This window comes from Neopsephotus bourkii, unplaced genomic scaffold (assembly GCF_033783945.1).
Source record: "Neopsephotus bourkii isolate Nb327-2 ecotype Australia unplaced genomic scaffold, CSIRO-AGI_Nbou_v1 NB_1678, whole genome shotgun sequence".
NCBI lineage: Eukaryota > Metazoa > Chordata > Aves > Psittaciformes > Psittacidae > Neopsephotus > Neopsephotus bourkii.
Window position 1 is genome coordinate 418,185 of NW_026902152.1, and position 20,007 is coordinate 438,191.

Below are 20,007 nucleotides of genomic sequence, written 5' to 3' on the forward strand. Positions count from 1 at the left end.
TGTCTCCGGCGCGGCGCCGAGCACCCAGGCGGCTGGCGGCGGCCGGCAGCGAGGCCGTGGCCGGCGCAGCGTAGCGGAGTGGGGCCCCGCGCCCCCGCCGCCCCCCGCCGCCACATGGGCCGCAGCTGATCGTCGCCCGGCTGCTCGGCCGCGCCCCGGGCAGGAGCGAGGCGGGCGGAGCGACCCGACCGGCGTCCACCCTCCCCTCTTCCCCTTCCCTCCCTTCCCCCGCCATCCCGGCCATCCTCATTCCTCCCCTCCGCGGCCCCGGAGCCCTCGGCGGTTCCCGCCGACGGTGACGGCGGCGGCGGCGGCGGCCCCTGAGCGCCCTCGCCCTTGCGGGCCCGGCGCGGGGAGGATGCCTGGGGCGGGGATGGGTTTTCGCCCGTAGCTCCCCGCGCCCCCCCGCTTCCTTCCGCCCCCTCTCGCCTCCCGGGGGCGGCGCGGCCCCGTTCCCCGCGGGGGGCTGTCGCTCAGCTCCCTCCGGCCCTGCGGCGCCCATATGGGGGGCAAGCAGAGCACGGCGGCCCGTTCGCGGGGCCCCTTCCCGGGGGTGTCGACGGATGACAGTGCCGTGCCGCCGCCGGGAGGAGGGGGGGGGCCGCCCCCCTTCGGCCATTACCGGGCGGGCGGCGGCGGCGGTGGCGCCATGGGACTGCGCAGCCGCTCCGTCAGCTCGGTGGCCGGTATGGGCATGGACCCCGCAGCGGCCGGCGCCGTCCCCTTCGGGCTGTACGCAGCGGCGGCGCGGGCGGCAGAAGAGGCCGAGCGGGCCCCGGGCGGCGGTGGCGGTCCAGGCTCCGACTCCACGTACGCCCATGGCAACGGTTACCAGGAGACGGGAGGCGGTCACCATAGAGACGGGATGCTGTACCTGGGCGCCAGGGCCTCGCTGGCCGACGCGCTGCCCCTCCACATCGCACCGCGGTGGTTCAGCTCGCACAGCGGTGAGTGCCGGCTCCCCGGAACCTCCCCACAGCTTCCACTCCGTCCATGGGAGCCCTGATGCAGTGGTGGGCATGATTTGCCCAGGAATGGGTTGTGAGGGGGCTGCCCTTTGCTTGGCTGGCTGCTCAACCCCCCTTGGGCTAAGCCTGAAGGAAAGACCTCCATCCCTTTCCTGGTATTAGGGATGGCGTTTGTGTCAAGGTCAAGGGAGGAAGGGGCTGTGAAGACAGGAGGCTTTCTGTAAGGGAGGTGGTTTGACTGTGGGATGTGAAGTGGTAGGTGTGGCAGACACGTATCCCCCTTCCTTCGACTTGGGGGAAAGTGGTCTGAGGGTGCTTTAGCTGGAGCACTGGGTTTTTGAAGACCAAACCAAGCTCCTGATGCCTCTACTGAAGGTGCTTGCAGGTGCTGCTCGGGTATAACTGTTGCCATGCATTAGAAACTGGGAAAAGGGCAGAGGAAGCCTTTGAATGCGATGTGTGGGATTTTCTTCCCCTTTGTTTCTTCTGATAAAGGGCCGGGTAGAGGCCAAAGCGGGTTTTCTCATTGAAGCCAGCTGGCACCGTTGTGATGCTGTGAAGGAAGCAGAGGAGGAACTGCCTGCCTCTTTAGGAGGGCTGGGGAGCCAGCTAGGCTCTCTTGCAGGAAACATGTCAGGCTGAGGGAGGGGAACGGTTGCCCCCATCTTCACCCTCCTGGCTGGACCCTTCTGTGGGTCCTGGTGTCTGGAGAGGAGCTCTGGCTGTGAGCAGGGCTGTGTCACTGACCTAGTTTTGGCTGGGTACAGGGAGTGAGATGGGAGGTCCTCCCTTCTCATCATGGCTAGGAGGGAAGTCATTTCAGGGATGTCTCCTTGTGTTTCCTGGAATAGTCTGGGATTTCTCTCCCACCCGTCCCCTTTGTAAGCGCTGTAAGTGTTCTCCTTACATGACGTTGTCTGGGAATTTCATAATACAGTTTGGGACAATGCCTCATTTTCAGAAAGGATTGAAACTGAAGCAGTGGACAATAACAAAGTGCAAAACAAGGCTTGAGGGGTCCATTTTCCTCCTTCCATCTTGGGTTTTTTCCCATTTACCCAGTCTCCAGGGGCAACTCTTCTCAGTTAGGTGAAAGCTGTATGTCTTGCATTGCATCCTCAGTGGCAAAACACCCTGAGCTGAGCTGGGTGCTTGCAGTCCTCCCTGGCAGACGGAGAGGGCTGACTGGCATGTGAGACCAACTGCTTCCGCAAACTTTCTTGCTCCATGGCCTTGTGCAGACCGTGCTGCTGCTCTGGGTTTTAAGCACAGACAGAAACTAAGGCACAGCATCCTTGCAGCTATTTCACAAACCTCTGCGTGAACAAGTGCCATGAGGCCTTTTGCTGCGCCTGGAGCTGGAGCGAGGAGTGTTCCATTGCAGAAACACCCTGGGGCTAATCTGCGCTTAGAGGTGCTCAGTTAGAGAGTATCAGTTACATTATATGACAGTTTTCAAGCTGCAATGCTGAGAGGCAAAGACCTGTTCATAAAAATAAACCAGCTGCAAAATGGAGTAAGCTTTTTCTGGCTGCTCAGGTTAGTACAATGCTGCTAAGTTAAAGCCAATGTCCTTGGAAGACTGCAGCAAAAGCTGTGGGAGGTGCTGCAGGAACTGGGTTTCTCTGGTGCCTCTTTTGAGGCCCTCTGAGAGTGAGTTGTGCTGAAGCAGCAGTGAAAGCAGTTCAGTCTGTGCTGAAGTGTATCCTGGTGATGGTTCTTCCTCATTGCTAATTAATAGCAAAAGGAACGAGGATGCTTAAAAACCATCCTGAAAACTTGTTGGAGCTCGTTAGACTTTTGCGTTCTTCCTCTCAGTGTAAGAAGTTAATGGAGGATTTGGAGGCTGAAAGGAAGAGGAAGTAAGCCACCTCAAGATTGCTAACATTCCTGCTAATCTCCTGTTGCAGCTGGTTAACCTACAGCAGGGCAGGCAGGAGCTACTTGCTTCTCCCCACCTTGCTTCCCCATCGATCTGCTTCTCTCATGGTGTGGAGCCACTCCATTAGCCACTGGAAAGTGCTGAAGCAGCAGCACTCCAGTAAGAGGAGAGGAGCTTTGACATTGCTGTGCCTGATTGTCTCTTCTCCTTTGAAGGATGACTCAGGGGTGTGGGGATTAGGGGACCCGTTGACACACCAAACCCACTCAGCAGGATGTGTGCCTTGTGATCGCGGGGGTCTGCCCACATTGCTGTACTGCCTCAGGAGAGGAGTTCTCCCAGACTGTGGCTAAGAGGTCTGGAGAGTTGGTCCTTGCCCTGCCTGCCCTACCTCTGCACAAGCTGGAGACCCAGACAGTGCTGATCTTGGCACATGGGGGAGGTTGTGCTCATGAGCTTGCTTTTCCAGGAGTACTTGAGTTTCGGGGTAGAGCCAGGAGCCTCAAAGTGCAGCCCGGGCTCTGCAGGGACCCAGGTGGGACAGCAAGGAGCCCTGGCTTAATGCCAGTGATAAGGTGCTGTTGTTACAGCAACATGCCTGTGATAAGAGGAGCATGCAGATAGGCTGGGCACCTCACTGCTCCCTTTATCTGTGGTGCTGGGCCCACCAGCAAGAACCCTCAGGGGTGAGCTGGGGTGGGCTTGAGCTCTTTTCCTTGACCGATCTTGACTCCTTTCCCCACTCGGCCGTGGAAGGCTTGCAGAAGAGCCAGGCATGGAGGAGAGGCCTGTGCCGATGGATGTTGGGAAGTGGTCCCTAGGGCCAGCATGTGCTGCAGCACCACTGTAGGGTGCTGTGTGTCATGACGGTCAGCAAGAAGAGCCCACTGCTGAATCCTCCAGGCTCTGCCACAGCTGCTGGGGTGCAGGGACAGCAGAAGCAGTTCTGTACTGGAGGCCTTCCAGGGTCAGGGATGGAGAGCTGCTGCTCTTAGGAATAGCAAAGCCTAAATGGGTGTTTTAAATGGGGTAAGTGAGGGAGCTCTGACCTTGTGGTGGAACTTGTCCCTCCGCTGAGGCAACAGCACCTCACTGAGTATGCATATCCCATTTCCTGATGGGGATTTTCCCAGGCATGCCTGGATCCACGTGAGCAGTGCAACTGCTCCAGCACCACCCAGAACTGCTCTGGGATTTCCCTGACTACCCAGGGTTTGAGATCTGCTTCCTGGCTTACATGGGTGGAAGATGACAAAACAGCTTTGGCAACTTTGGAGTTTGCCTGTTGCGCTTGACCCCATCTCTGTAGCTTCATGACCATTAGGACTTCTCAGCAAAGCTGAGGCTAGCAGGAAGAAGGGAGAAAAAGGAGGCGTGTGGTTTAATGCTGCATGTCTCCAGCTTTGTGTGGTTCTCTTGGTATCACTCATGTTACTCATCTTCATCAGAGGATCTCTGGGAGTTTGCAGAGGCTGTAAATAGCTTAAAGTTTATCTGGAATTCTCCCTCATCACCCAAAGCCCTTGTTTGAAGTTCTAATAAATCTGTATCTCCTTTTCTGCTGGCTAGCTAAGGGAAATGCCATCTTTCTGTGCTATCAGTAATGTCACAAGCTTTCCATGCACTGGCAAAACAAGCTGTTTGTCCTGGATGCTGGCAGCAGCAAGGTCAGGAGGTCTCCTTTGCCAAGGGAGCTGCTGTGTTCTCAGCAGTGCCTTGCTCAGAGCAGGAGGACCCACCCTGAGGGAGAGGGAAGAGTGGCTGGCACAGAGATTGCAGCATGGCTGCTGGGCTGTGTCCTTCTCCAGGCAGCTTTAGAGAGTGAAACAAGCTGGAAGTGCTCTTTAATAAGGGATGTGAAATAGGGGTCACTTGTTGGAGAATGAGGTGAAGGTCTGTGTGAATACCAGCGCTGGGAAGCCTTGGTCTCTCTGCCTGGCTGGTTACTGTGGTATCCAGTACCCATGTCTGTGGTGTACCCCTGTTCTACTCTGACAGCTTCAAGTCCTGAGCCTTTTCTGACTTGACAGTACTCACTCCTGAGCGAGTCCTGCCATTGTGGTCTCCACCAAAACCAGAAGCCTTAATTCTAGCTGGCTAGTCAGCAGGTCCACTTTCAGCTGATTTTCCTGATACCAAGTTTTCAACACGCAGATATTGTATTGTGCTTCCCTCCTCTCTTACAGGTGCTAGGCCAGGGAAAGGGCATCCCAGGTTCTGCAGAAACTTGCCATTAATGAATCTATTTTTCACAGAGGAAATTTCCAAAGAAGGCTGTCCTTAAGCCATCTTTCTGTGGGTTTGGTGCTGGTGATTGCCTTTCAGCTGGGTCAGGTACCCACAACATTGCCAGGCCTGTGGATCATAGAATCACAGAATGATTAGGGTTAGAAAGTATCTTAAGATTATCTAGTTCCAACCCCCTGCCATGGGCAGGGACACCTCACACTAGACCAGGTTGCTCCAAGCCCCACCCAAACTGGCTTTGAACCCTGCCAGGGATGGAGCAGCCACAACTTCCTTGGGCAGTTGTGCCAGGACCTCACCACCCTCACAGTGAATAATTTCTTCCTTAGATCTAACCTAAATCTCCCTTGTTTAAGTTTGAGCCCATCACCCCTAGTCCTATCACTACACTCCCTGATGAAGAATTACTCTCCAGCATCCTTATAGGCCCCCTTCAGATACTGGAAGGCTGCTACAAAGTCTCCAAGCAGCCTTTTCTTCTCCAGGCTGAACAGCCCCAGTTTTCTTAGCCTGTTTGAAGCCACTGTTTGGAAGTGGTCTTGATGACTCCCCAGGCTGGTGATACTCAGCTATTGGACTCCTTGGATCTGGAAGGGTTACTCCTCCACTTCAGCCATCTCTGAGCCAGCTTCAGGGCAGCATACACCCTAGGCAAGAGGCAGCCTTGGTAAAACAAAGTACTGAACACCAAAAGATGGGGAAGTAGAAGGCAGCTTTGGTGCATACTAGGCCTGCAGCCTGGAGATGAATTGTGTCAACGTTGGTGTTGTGTGTGAGGAGCCGGTGGCGGTTATCTGTGGTCTCTGCAATAAGAGCTGCACTGTCTTGACTCCAGTGCTCTCCAAAATCTCTCGTATGCCTTGCCTAGGAGCCAGGCGCTAATTGGTGTGGGTGCTAATGGCTTGGCTGGGCTCACTCCTCTCTTAAACCTGTGCTTAAATCAGTTCAGGGGAGCCAGATGCCCTCTCCCCCGCCTGCACACGTGTTCCAGAGAAGCTGAGAGGGATGCTCTTGTGCTCCCTGGGCTGACCCACTTCCCAGGCAGGGTTGTCTTCCCAGCCCATGACTTAAGTTTATCCCATGCTGGTTTGTTTTGCTGAGATATTTGTTCAGCGACTGGAATAACCGTAAAGACTTCTCTTATTTATTAATGTGCTCTTAGGGCTCCTGTGTTCCCTCTCTCTCATTTGCTGGCCAGAGTCTCAATCAGCTGCAGACATCTTTGGTGGAGGAGTGGTACCCAGGCTGGTGCTGGCCAAAGGAGCTTTAGAGAGTCATGGGAAAATGCTGCTAAGTGACAAAAATTGATTTCAGGAGAAAAACCCACTTTGGAGGGAGATAAAAAAAGAAAAAGCCTTTTTCTCCCCAATGTAATCTCTGTATGACAAATCAGACAAACAGCAAAGACCTCTTTGAATGAATTCCCTCTGCAGGGGCCAGTTCTGTGGCACACCAGGCAGCTGGTGGGCAACCATGAGGCACATCACATTACCTCTGCTGCTGGTACACCAAAATCCCAGATGTGTCGAATAATTTGGCTTTGATGTGACCTGGCTTTCTTCTGGTTCCCTTGAAAATTTAAATCAATGATAGGACAAGGGACAACGGGTTCAAACTTAAACAGGGGAGATTTAGGTTGGATATAAGGCAGAAGTTCTTCCCTGTGTGGGTGCTGAGGCCCTGGCACAGGTTGCCCAGAGAAGCTGTGGCTGCCCCATCCCTGGCAGTGTTCCAGCTTGGACGGGTCTCGGAGCAACCTGGTCTAGTGGAAGGTGTCCCTGCCCATGGCAGGGGCTTGGAACTGGATGAGTTTTAAGGTCCCTTCCAGCCCAAACCAGTCTGGGATTCTGTGATTTACACAAGTGATACTGTAAAGCAGCAGGCCCTGATGCAGAGCAGTCTACCTGCCTGCTCTGGTGTGGCTGTACATCAGGACACAAGCAGCTTCTCTCTGTGGAGGCAGACCCATTTCTTCTTGCAGAGAGAGCAGGAGTGGTTGAAGTTAGACCTTAGCTGTCTCCCCTGCACCAGTCCCACCAGGCAGCTTCCAAATGCAGGTGCATCCACTGCGCATGGGTCTACCTCTGGAATGATCCTGTTGTTTCTTGCGGGTGCTGCTTCGGTTGAACACTTTTGCCTGAGAGCTTTCTGGTGGGAGGCTGTCAGGAGGTGCAGCTGCAGGAAGCTCTGCTGGCCTGGGGCCTCTTCTCATGCCACTGCACAGCATTTCCCATGGGCAGAGCCCAACTGTCAGCAGGTTTCCTGCCCTGCCAGGCTGCGGGCAGAGGAGGGGACTGTGGGCAGGGATGGGTGCTGCTGGGGAAGCTGCAGTGCACCTCGAGGTGGAGCTGGCTCCTCTCCTTCCCCATGGAGCTGAGCTGCTCTGGCCCATGTCAGCAGCAGGGTGGGGAAGTTCCTGGCTCTGTGCTTGTGCACACTGGTGCATCTGTGGGCCTCCCGTCAGCAGCACGGAAATGAGACCATGCACCTTGTGGAACTGTCTAGTGGCGCTCTGTAGAGGAGCAGAGAGATGCAGTGGAAATATTTACTCTTTTGCTAGTTTTAGCAGAAATTCCCCAGGGCTGTATGTTCCCAGCGAGCCCTCCCACCTCGTTGAGGCTGTGGTGAGTGTTGTGGCCGTTGTTCCTGAGAGACTGTCACCTAGCAGGCACAGAAATGGGGCTGGGATGGGTCCTAGTGAGGAAAACACAACGGCACAGATGAAGAATAGCTCTGAAAGCTGCTCAGAGCTGTTTCCTGGCCCTAGCAGGCAGGACGGCGTGACAACAGTGGATATTTTTAGAGGCCAGCTGCCTGCAATGCAAGAGAAGGAAAGCAGCAGGCAGGCAGGAGAACTGAGTGATGCTTCCCCTGTCCTGCATCCCTGTCCAGCATGTTATTTTCTGGAGCTGCTGGCTTTAAGGAGTTTCAACATCCTCTGTGCCTCTTTGCCTGTTGCTGCCTCAGAAGACTTCGTTTTCCCTCTGGCTTTCTCCATGGCTTCTCTGATCACAGCTCAGCAGCTCAGTGGTGGTGTCGGGGGCTCTACTCTTTGCAATGCAGCTCGGTATAGTGGGCGTTTGGGGGGTTGGATTTTTTGGAGAAGTCTTTGTCACCAGTGAGTGAAAACCCACAGTTCCTCCTGCAGCGAGGGTAGTTGAAGTTATCCATTTGGGAGCTCTCCCTGCGAGGCAGTGGAGCTGCGTTTTGTCAGCAGTGCTGCAGGGGAATTAGATCCACCTTTCAATCCATCCAAGGCCTGTACATCTGTGGCTGGGGGAAATGAAGGAGAGGGCATTGATGGCTTAGATTACCGTCTGCAGGGAGGTTGAATCAGTGTGAACTGAAGTCAGTTTTGGGGCCTGATGTCTGTTAAGCTGGTGCCAAGCAGGATGGGATGAGGCTGAGCACCCTCCCTGAGCTGCCTCGACATTCCAGGTTATCCCTACCCGGATCTTGCTGCTTTGAGCTATTGTCCGTCCTCTTATTTATTGCAGTATGGATTTCATAACCCTGGAAGTCTGCTGTTTGTGTAGATCTTACCCTTCCAAGGGCAGCTGTAGAAACGTTTGATTTCTTTTTGCTCACCATATGAAGTAGACAGCACCCTGTGGCCACTCCCGGGTGAGTGTTTCATTGGGAGCTCTGCTTTCCAAGGCCCTGCTCAGCTTTGGAAGTGAGGGTACACTGTGCTCCCCTGGGTGTTGCATTGGTGATTTTCCTTTCTCCTGGGGGAGAGAGAGCATGAAATCCACAGCTGGGATTTTGTCATCTGCAGCCCCATCTCCCTCCTGCTTCAGCAGCCACTGGCTGCAGGACAGTTCATCCCTTCCTGTGTTCAAGTGTAGCACATGTTGAAACAAAGGGGAAGCAGGAGCAGAAGAGATGGGACAGCCATGCAGGGTTACTCCTCCCTGTGGCATGGTGTGCCGCCTGTCCTGCCTCTGCTAGCAGGAATTGGCATAGGTGTACATCTGTGGCTGGAGAAGGGGAGCTCATGACTGGCTGGTCAGCTTTGTGCTATTGAGCATCCCTCTCCTGCACCACACACAGCAGAGGCGTGTGATCATCCTACAGGTCTACATCCCGCCTTTTCCCTTCCTGCTGTCCTGTTAGCTGGGAGCATTCACTGGGCATCCTTCAGCAATAGGGAGATGCTCTCTGCCATGCATCTCTTCCTCGCACACCAGGGGCAGCTGAGGTTAGGGCTTGCTCTGCAGTGTGCTCCTCCCTAGGGCTTTTTCCCAATGGTGTCTTTCTGCAGGAGCAACCAATGTTAACTGGCCATAGGCGTTTCCCAGCCATGTGCTGCCTGTGGTTCTAGCTCTGTGTGCATTTTGTCTCTGCTGCCCGTTACATTAAAAATTGCCTTTTCTCTACCCTGGATAGCAGTGCTTTGTGCTTCCGGCACACCCCAGGGGTTATGGGTCTTGCAGTAATGAGAAGCAGTTGCCCAGTAACACCTGCCAGCATGGCCCAGGCATGAAGTGCCACAGGAGACTCTTTGCCATGGAGGTGCTGCCATGGGATGCCAAGGGAGGAGGTGTCCCAGGAGCCAGGTGGGATCGCTTCCCATCAGTGCTGTGCTCTGCTCCCTCTGCCAGCATCACAAAGCCAGGACGTGTCATCCATCAGGTGTCTCTGGAGTGTCCCTTCGTCCTCCCCAGCAAGATCAGCTGAAGCTGAGGCAAGGCAGAGCCTTGGCAGCATAAAGGCATGAGTGTTTTGCTTTGGAAAAACCCATGGGTCAGAGGGAGGGAGCTGGGGAGCTGCTGCATCACCCCACACGAGATCCGGCTGCATTTGGGAGTAGCTCAGGTCAGGCTTTTGCACTTGAGCCTTTGGGAAAGCAGGAGTTCCTCTGTCAGCTCAGCAGCAGCTGGAGCCCACAGTGGGGACTCCATGGGTGCCTCCCAGCAATGGCTTAGTCAGGAGTGACTCATGCCTGGTCCCCGCGTGACGTTTCCTCGCTGCTCCCTCACAGCCAAAGCATCCCAACTCTTCCTTTCAGCTCCGCTTTCTGAGTCTCTGTATCCCACTCTGCTGCTGGAAGATCCCCTGTGCTCCTTCATTTGGGCACCCAGGACCTCCTCATGGCCCTGTTGTCTCTGTGCATCTTGCAGATGATTGCTGCCTGAAGCAGGGTTTGTGGTTGGGCTTCCTCCTTTGTGCAAAAAAGAGTCAGGAGAGAAAAAGCAGGTGCACAGGCAAACCCCTTGGAAATTCCCAGTGTGCCTGCAGGATCCCTCTCCTCTTTGGGCAGTGAATTTGAAACCTGGAGCCTCCCTTGAGAGGTAGGAAAGCAGTGCTGGGACATCCCTGCTGCTCTTGTGTGCCATGAGATGGCCTCAGGCTGGTTTTGTGACTAGCAGGAGCCCTGAATGAGCTTGAAGCTCAGTAAATTCAAGCCCTGCAGCCCGATATCAGGAGTCTAAGGTGTTAATGCCTTTGCTGGGCTGTTGCCCAGGACCCCTCTGCTTAACTTTGCTGTTCACTGGGATGCTAAAATTAGCTTTGGGCTACACACTCTTCCTTATGAAGCCTGTTCCCAGCAAGTGGGGGAGTGTTTCTGCAGTAAAGTAGAACTGGCAGGCAGGGTGAAGTTGTTTCTCTCATCCACATGTGGGGGAACTGATTCTGCAGCATAGCCTGGGCTATAGGAGGGAGATGCTTTCTATGTGTACCATAGGGTACTACACTACAGGCCACGCTGGAGCTATCCTGAAAGGCTTTGGCGTGTCCATCTGCTGAGGCTTGATGGCTTTGGGTGCACTGGAGCAAATGTCCCTATGGGGTTCCCTCTCTTGTGTCTCCTGCCTGTTCCCAGCACTTGGGCTTTCCTTAGCCCCAGTATTGCAATCTGTTCTCCTCCTTCCCGTCCTCTCCCACCACCTCCGTAAGATGCCAGCTGGCTTAAAAAAAAATACAATAAAATAAGATATCTCTGCCTCCTGGCTCGCAGCAAGGCAATCCTGAGCTGCTGCGACATGGTGCCACCCAGACCTTCTGCTCCATGTCCTGCGTACTTCCTGCCCTGCATCCCAGCTGGAGCACTGATGCCTTTTCATTGCTGCTGCATCTCCTCGCTGTGGCTTGAGTTGGGTGGGAGCAGGCAGAGGCATCTCTAAAACCTCAAGTGTTAGAGTGGTGCTGGCCTTGGCCAGCTTCATGGTCCATGGCACATCCCTGCCACCCTTGGCTGGTGGGTTGCCAGCCTGGTGGCAGATACCTGCAGCATGGGGATTTTGCCAGGAAGCCACTGTGAGTCAGGGCAGCTTGTCTTAGACACTGTAAAACCTTGCCTTGTGCAGAATCAGCTTCTTTTTGGGGTGCCTGCTTCACTTTACAAACATTTATTTTCTCCTGGCTCAGCCTGCAAAGAAATGGGGGGGGGGGAGATGGGGATGGACCAGGACCATTTCTCTGCCAAGGCCCATTGGGCTTCATTCCAAGCACTGCCATCTAAACATGTCCAGTCCTGGCTGATAATCAGGGGTTGGCTCACTGGCATCCCCCAGCCCTGCCTCCCTTCCATCCTCAGGAAAGTAGGATGTTTGTTTCCACCCTGGAGCCAACCTTTATGTTCTCCCACCTCCACGCAGCCTTGAACTGGGAGAAAGGACATTCCTAGGGTCCTTTTCCAGAGCTGGCAACTGAGGCTGCTTAGGTGCTTTACTTCTTCCTGCCCATGTGTCTCTGCTCGTGTCAACCCTCATGCTGCACAGTAGCCCAGCACTGCCACCACATTCACCCGGCACCCTGGGCCATGTTGGGCTTTGGCTCCTGCATCTCCCCTGCTGATGCTGTTTCCTTCCGCAAGGGGAGGTGGGTTTGGGCCTGATTCTGCTGGGTGTCCTGGCTTCCAGGCACTCCATGCAAGCGCTTCATGGGCAGAGGGAGCATGGTCCTTGGTGGGACAGGTCCTTGGTGCAGCTGCGAGCTGCTCTTTGCCCCAGTGCAAGGCAGCATCACCAGCTGCATAGCTCAGAGGCTGATAGCGCATCACTACCATGGTGGGTGATGCTCTCAGAAGAGGACACCCATGCAGCTCCTGAGCTACCAGAGGTACCCAAGTGCTGGAGATGAGCTCTGTGCACCCCATGTGCCATCTCCCAGTGTGCACTCCTGTGACAATTGCTTTAGAAAAACAAGGAGTTAATTTATTTTCCAGGAAATGTGAGGTCTGAGTATCTTGGCTCTGCAGGTTTCCTTTGCTTGGCTGGTGAGGAGGACAACTACTCCATGATCCCTTCCTTCCTGGGGCTGTGCTGGAGCCCACGAGGGGTAACGGAAGGGGAGGGGACAGACTCCCTTCACCTCTCACAATTCCACATGCTTCTCTGATTCAGATTGACCAACTGGGCCCATAGAGACGTTTTTTCAGTCTTTCCTTCCTCTGCAATCACTAACACAGGTTTTTTAAAGATGATCCATCTCTTCCATCTTCCGCCTGATGCCAGTTCAACTGGTGTTGCTGGGGAAGCTGCAAGAAAGAGTTAGGATAGTCAAGATTTGGAGGAGGAGTTGGGATGCTCAGGGTTTGCTCAGCAAGGAGAGGGGGCACCAGGGCCCTGCTTCAACTGTATGCCTGAACCATATATTCCCTGTGTTCATCTTGAGCTCAGACACTTCCTGACCTGGTGGAAGCCAGCTCTCTTGGCCAGGGGCCCAGAGGTACCTCTGGAGACATTGAGATGTGCGGTGCAGCTGAGGTTTCCAGAACTTGCATGGACATAAGGCTGCCTGGGGCTTATCTCTGAGCTCTCTGGTACTCAGGTTGTCCCTTGGGGTGGTGGGCACAGATGGAAGGACCCCTCCTGGGATGGGCATGTTCTGGGGATACTGCTATACAGAGGACTTCTGGTTTATCCCACTGCTGGGGATGCCTTTGAACAATACTCTGTATGGGATGGGTTGCTTGTGCCTGAGCTGCTGCTTTCCCCTGCCTTCAGAGCACATCATCCCCCACCAGCATCTTCCTCCCATTGCTGGAGATGCTGCTCCCTGTGTTTCAGCCATCTGCTAGTGACAGAACCAAGGTATCCTGCTGCTGGAGTGATGACACATCTCCTGGTGGCCTTGTAGCCTGGAAATAAGCTGTCTGCAGGCAGACCAAGTTAGCAGGGGGGTTAATGAGTGAATGTGGACATGGCATGTGCCTTTCTCAGTCGTCAGGGAAGTGTTTGCAGCTCCTGTGGATGCCATCTAGGCCATCCCCAAGGGGAGCAGCCACTTCCACTTGCAGGATGTGGTGTGATTGACTCTGTTGTGCTCAGTGGCTTCCCCAGGCTGCACAGGTTGCTGTGGGCATCACTTGTAGAGACAAGTGATGGGAATTTCCTGTCCCAGCTGTGTTTGCGATGATTACAGGTGGGTTGGAAAGGTGTCAACCCTACCACGGCAGCCTGCGTGGCAGTGCTTTTGGCACTTGAGGGTTAACCACAGCGCTTTTTCAGCTTGCATAGGATCTGCTGTGGGTTTTCAGAGGTTCCCAGCTCTGCTTCACCCATGTCTCTAAAATTAACCATGTAGCCTTCCTAAAAATACTGAGAGGGCAGTAGCCCCTGGGGAGCACCAGCACTGCTTGCTCCCAGTTTCTAGACCGAGCCATCAGAGAGATGAGATCACCTGCCAAGCGGTGTCTCGAAGCCCTGGAAAGCCCTTGCCTTTCTCAGTCTCCTGCAGGATATGAGAGGCCACGCCTGGATCTGAACCTGCCTTTCTGGGCCAGCCCATTTCCCACAGCACCCTCGTCTTCCTCACTGGCTCCTGGCGAGAGCTGATTCCTGCCTGCACGTCTCTGTGACATGTGGTCATTGTGCCAGCTTCGGGTTTAATGTGCCGCAGGCAAGAGCATCGCCAGCTGCCCAGGGTGCGTTGGGAAGGAGGAAGGCCTTTCCCAGGAGCATCCTTAAGCCTCCCCATGTATGTGGGAGGCCCAAGTGAGGAGAAATAGTTGGGCCCTTCCTCTCTTTCCTTTCTTTTTCAGGCATGTGGGAGGAGGGTGGAAAGGGCTCGAGGAGGAGGGAGAGAGCTGAATTTTCCATGAGCAGCTGTCAAAATGTAATCTCCTGCGTCGCTTGGGCTGGCAGCTTAGGCAGGATAAATTAACAGGGATTTTGGGGACCGTGGAAAATCCCCATGGCCTGGAGGAGGACCGTCTGTGTGGGGAGCAGCCCTTTCATCTGCAGGAACAGCCCTGGGCCCCAGTGCCTGCCTGAGCCATAGAGGGATGCTCCAAGGTGCTGGGCTCCACCGTCAGGTGCCCCCTGGCCCCACTGGGTTTTCCATCTACAGCATTTTCCCAGAGGTCACCCGGAGAAGGGATGAGGGAGCCTGACCCCTTCCCTGCCTTCCCTTTCCCTGTGCTCCACTGAAAGGGGAATTCAAGCAGTTGCTTTTGTAATGCCAAATACTTGTGCCGACAGCTGGGGTGCAGGGTGTCCCCTGGGCCCGGGAACCTTCCCCGCTGGCTCCTCACTCCTGCTCAGGCCCAAGAACTGCATTCTCATCCCCATCTCCAACCCCATCTTGTGAAATACGGAGCCAGGAAAGTGTGCACTTGGCTCAGCCCCCAGACCCATGCAGCAGCCAGCATCCTTGTGTGGAGCATGTCACACATGTGCTGGGGTTTGTGCCCAAACCCCTCTGTCTGCAGTGTCCCCACGTCCTTTTCACAGGGCTGTGGTGGTGCTGGGGGTCTCTGTTCCCCGCCAGCTGCCCTGAGAGCAGCAAGGAGCGTGATGGGTGTTCATGCTGGCTATTTATAACTGTGCTAAAACTACCCCAGCCAGCAGAGAGGCCTGGAGACACAGCAACAGCACTCACCAGAGCCTGTGAAGGGCCCTGCTCTTTGCCTGGCTCCGGCTGCTTCATGCCCTGGGCTGGGTGGTTTCATCCAGGACCCTCTCCCTTTGCCCCGGTTGTGCATCTCACTGGATCCCTTTGGATGCTGCCAAAGCCGGTAGATCTGGGGCAGCTGTTTAAAATAACACATTGGCACAGAAAAAAAAGGGGGGTGGGCGGAGAAAACGAGGTCTTCCCATGTGGTGCACGGGGGACAGTACCTCACCTCTGCAAATGCCTTGTCCTGACACCAAGCTGGCAGCTGGAACACCTTTCCCAAAGGAAGCTGTTCACAGCTGCCCTGTGCCAGGGGCTTGCCACTGGGAACCAGGCCCCAGGGCGTTCCCAGCGCTGGGAGACCATCCTCCTTCGACCAGGATGGGTTCAGCCAGGGACAGGCTGGCTGCCAGGGGAGCTGGGTGACAGGAAAGGTGTCTCACAAGGGGAGGCTGGTTGGGTCTTGCAGGAGGCAGGCTGGGAGGCCATCTGAGCCCACTCTATAAATACACCAGGCAGATAAACACTTGGGAGGAGGAAAAAACCCAACTATTTCAGCTAATGGGCACTGCTGCCACAAGGTATAAACCAGTCAGGAGTAAAATTAGGCTGGAGAGGGTGAGGCAGGTTGGGGCTGCTGCCCCAGTGACTCCGGCTGCCGGCATGGCTGTGGTGCAAACAAGACTGGACTCACAGCAGAAACCCCCCAGCGAATATGTGTCCCTGCAGTGACACCCTGCTGGGGGGGCTCCCTGTCTTAGCAGGTCCCTGTAGAGCCAGCCCCCTGCTATCTGTGACTTCCATCCTTGCTGTGCCCTCCCTGGGAATAGCCATCCTCTGGAGGAGTAGGAGCCAGCATCCATGTCCTAGCCTTTCATCCAGGAAGCTGGGAAGTAATCTGTGTTTATCAGTGCTAATAATGAGACCAATTATCCTGGCTGTTTGCATGGTAGAGGTCTGAGCTGCCTACCCTTAAAGCCACCCTTAAAGCCACCCACACTTTCTCCCTTCCAAGAAGCAGAAAATAAACACTCGCCACATCCACGTGATGGCAAACAAGAACCTGATTCATCCTTAGATAATTTGTGTATGTTCCTCTCCTTTCCTGAGCAGCCTTGCATATATATGAAGAAAGCTCTTAAGCAGCGCTGCAGTCAAACCTGATCTGCTTTTAGAAGACAGGTCCTTAAATTACCTTCTCCCTCTCTGCAGGCAGGGAATTGATAGATATTCTGGTGCAAAGCCATGGTGGCAGCGGTGGCACACACGTTTGGCTGCAGCAGCTCGAGCTCTGCTGTGCTGGGCAGTGACAAGCTGCATGGCCTGGAGCAGTGGGACAGCAGGAGTCCTGGGTGGGTGACCTGCAGGGCTGGGTGGGGTTTTGCTCCCTGTGAGTTTGGGGTTTAGTAAACCTGGGTTTGGGGCAGCCTGGCTCAGCAGCGCTGGGGACGATGCCATGGCAGTCTGTGTGGCTCGAGCTTGTGGTGGCACCAGTGGGATACCCTGGCACGAGCCAGGCTCCATCCTCATGCCCAAGTAAGGATGCAGAGCAGATCTGGCCAGCTTCATCCAAAAGTGCAAGTCACCAGGCAGGGCCAAAGCCAGGCTGGGATGTCAAGCCCGCAGGGTCTCTTGCTCCTGGAGCTGGTGCCTGGCATTGGAGGGGTGAGCACTCACCTCACTCCTGCCAGAAGCTGGATAAAGCAGCAGTGTGGTCTCATGGCTCCAGCCTGTCAGTGCTCTGCTGCAGCGCTACAGCAAAACCTCCTTCCTTGCAGCTCTCCTGGCTCGCTGTGGCAGCAGGGACATCATTATCCAGGCACAGAGACGTGCCCCTGCCCTTGCCAGCTGTGGGTGCTTCATGCCCCTGGCTGCTCCTCGCCCTTTAAGGCCCGGCAGCAGCTGATGCCCACGTGTGCTCTGCCTTGGCACACTCCTTGTGCCCTCTGCGCAGCAGGCACAGGGACGGGCAGCTGTCCCCTTTCTCAGGCGGCTGTCCCCTTGCTCGGGTGGCTGTCCCCCATGCTGGCACTGCTGGTGGCTGGCACAGGATGAGTGGGTGCCCCACAGACACTGCGTGGGGTCAGTGCCACCATGCAGGCAGCAGGTGAGGGGCTGCCCGCTGCCGGGATGCGGGATGTGGGATGGATCCTTCTGTTTCCCTCACTAAGGGCTCTTCTCTCTGCTCTCCCTCCAGGTTTCAAGTGCCCCATTTGCTCCAAATCGGTGGCTTCTGACGAGATGGAAATGCACTTTATCATGTGTCTGAGCAAACCTCGCCTCTCCTACAATGGTAAGGGCCAGGCTGCGCAGCGGACACAGTGTCCTGCTGGCTTGGGATGGCTCTGGGCAGGCTGGAAACACTGCAGGCTGCATGGGCAGGCAGCTCGGCTAGGCTTGCCAAAGGGCTGGGCTCCAGTGGGATGGTGCAGCTCACAGCCCTGCTCAGCTCTGCTCCCCCGGCATGGCTAAGCCTCGCTGCTTGTGCCTTTGGGACACAGGCCCCTCCCCACATTGCAGAGTGCTGCGGCCAGAGGGACCCATCGTGGCCAGGTATCCTGCCTGCCGTAGGGGTTGTGTGTCCTCCTGGGCTGGCACTTGGAAGCGTGGTTGCTTTCCTCCACTCCTCACTGGCAGGGAAGCTTACGGGGCTGAGCACTGCTCCTGCATCTCCCATCATCTTGATGCTCACTCGCTACTCCATGGTGCTCTTTGGAAGCCCCATCCTGGCTGCCTCCGCAGAGTTGGCCGTGGGCTCCCCTGCATCCCAGGAATGGGAAAGCTGCTGCAGTGGACAATGTCTCACCACTGCCCTCTCGTCCCCTCCTAGATGACGTGCTGACCAAGGATGCTGGCGAGTGCGTGATCTGTCTGGAGGAGCTGCTGCAGGGGGATACGATAGCCAGGCTGCCCTGCCTCTGCATCTATCACAAAAGGTACCGCACGGGGACCAGGGGACACAGCCGGGGGGTGGCAGGGGGCTAAGGGGACAGCCTGCAGCTCAGCAGCACAGTGGTGACATGCTTTCCTTTCTGCAGCTGTATAGACTCATGGTTTGAAGTGAACAGATCTTGCCCGGAGCATCCTTCTGATTGACCTGCCGGGCATGCTTGCTGATCTCTCTCTAAGGTGAGCCTGTGGTGGGCTGGTCAGATTAGGCTGGGTATTAGAAAGGAAGGAATTCCTTCTCCCAGAGGGTGGTCAGGCGTTGGAACAGGCTGCCCAGGGCAGTGGTGGAATCACCATCCCTCGAAGTGTTCAAAACCCGTGTGGATGAGGTCCTCAGGGACATGGACTAGTGGTGGCCTTGGCAGTGCTGGGGTGATGATGATCTGATGATCTTAAAGGTCCTTTCCAACCCAGTTGATTCTATGATTCTATGATTTTCCCGTGATGGCTTTAAATCCTGGGCCAGAAGGGGAGGATGGGTTGGGTCGGAGTGGGATAGGGTGGCCATGGCTCTCACCTGGGATCATCTCTGCCTTTGCAGGGCACCTTGCTATACCTGCTGTACCTCCTCTCCCCGTCCTCCCTGCCTCGCCTGGAGTTTTGGGCTGACTTTAAATTCATCGAGAAGACAAAAAAATAAAACCCAGAAACTTGAACCCATTTGGGACAACAGTGATTTTTTATTATTATTATTTTATTATTATGATTTGTTTTGTTGGGGTTTTTTTGCCTTTTTTTTTGTTTGTTTGTTTTGTTCTGTTTTTTTAAATGAAACAATTTAAAATAAAGAACCATCCAGAAGACGTGTATGAGACCAGCAGAGCAACCCACTCTCCCCTCCACAGCCGCTGGTCACCAGGAGATCTCTGCCTGCCAGGGAGGGCCTTGGCTGAAACCCTGCCATGATGTTTGGCTTTTCACCCCAAAATGAAAGGGGAAACTGCTGGGGGAAAACGGCTGGCCAAACGGAGCATGAGGCATTCCTCACCGGCAGCCTCCCGCCCGGATCTGCCCGCGGGCCCTGCTCGGTGTTTTTGCACTGACTCAACAGGAATTTTCTCCTCTTTTTCCATCTCCCTTTTGGAGATCTCCATCCCGGGCCCAGCAGCGTGAGATGGGGACTCTGCCCCATACTGGGAACGGGGACAGTGCTCCCCCATGCCGAGCCGCAGGGGTCTGTCTATCAAAGTGTTTACAATGAGTAACAAAAAAAAAAGGGGAAAAAAAAAGAAGAAAAAAAAAAGAGAAAATGGTAAAAAAAGAAGAAAAAAAATGAAAAAACAAAACCCAACCCAACCACAACTGAAGTTTCGTGTTGACTGGCGTGTTCTTCGGTTTGAGCTTCCCTGCCCCAGTGATGTTTACAGACTGGTCACTCTTTAACTCAGCTATAACCACTCAGAGACTGGAGAGCCGCAGCATCCCACCGCCTCTCTGCCACCCCTCTCCGGGCTCCTCTTGCCAAAACTCCTCCTTGCCATCGTCCTGGAGTCAAACCCTTGCGAGGAGGGGACGGGTGAGGTCCCCGAGGGCCTCTCCCCAGCCACCCCTGGCCACGGGGGTGGCTTTGCCAGAGCTGCCAAGATGGAGCCGGTTGCTGGCAGTTACCTCCCCATCCCATCCCAGCCTATCCCATCCCTGTCCCTCCCAGCGCGGCGGGTGTGTTTTTGTCGGTGAGACCTCCCCTGCTGGTGGCCGTGCCCCTGCGGGAAACCTTTCTGTATTTATATATTAAAAACAAGGGGGAAAAAAAACAAAATCTTCAACGAGTTCAGAACCTGGGGGGAGCTTCCTTCATTAGTCAAGGTGTTTTGATATGGTATTAAAACAATGTTCAATAAAATAGTCACTGTTATTTTATTTCACTGGCTTTCTTGGTGAAGCATGTGGTGGCACCCCTTCCCTGTCTTCACCTCTCCCACACAGCCTCGACAGCTCTCAGTCCCACAGAGCCCCACAGCACTGGGAAGGGAGACCCCACCAGTCCCCCAGCGTAGGGGTATGCACTGCTTAGGGCAGGGAACCCCTGAGGATGGGATTGGGTGTCCTGTCCCCCCAAAAAACATCACAGTGCATGGAGGCTGTGAGTGCAGTTTATTCAGGGTCGTTGACCCACAG

At 55.1% G+C, this 20,007-nt stretch overlaps 1 protein-coding gene across 1 annotated transcript; it reads left to right on the forward strand.

Moving 5' to 3' along the window:
- Positions 1-41: 41 nt before the first annotated feature.
- ZNRF1 (zinc and ring finger 1) lies at positions 42-19,749 on the forward strand. The gene is made up of 5 exons (XM_061375835.1): positions 42-947; positions 17,138-17,233; positions 17,771-17,876; positions 17,979-18,069; positions 18,431-19,749. Exons 1-4 carry the CDS (start codon positions 503-505, stop codon positions 18,034-18,036), a joined length of 705 nt encoding a protein of 234 aa, XP_061231819.1. The 5' UTR covers positions 42-502; the 3' UTR covers positions 18,037-18,069; positions 18,431-19,749.
- The last annotated feature ends 258 nt before the right edge of the window (positions 19,750-20,007 follow it).

Excerpts from the sequence above, each read along its gene's own strand:
- ZNRF1 (XM_061375835.1), top strand. The coding sequence starts at position 503 with ATGGGGGGCAAGCAGAGCACGGCGGCCCGTTCGCGGGGCCCCTTCCCG. Across the intron at positions 948-17,137 it reads GTGGTTCAGCTCGCACAGCG|GTTTCAAGTGCCCCATTTGC; the intron begins GTGAGTGCCGGC and ends CTCTCCCTCCAG. Across the intron at positions 17,877-17,978 it reads CTCTGCATCTATCACAAAAG|CTGTATAGACTCATGGTTTG; the intron begins GTACCGCACGGG and ends TCCTTTCTGCAG.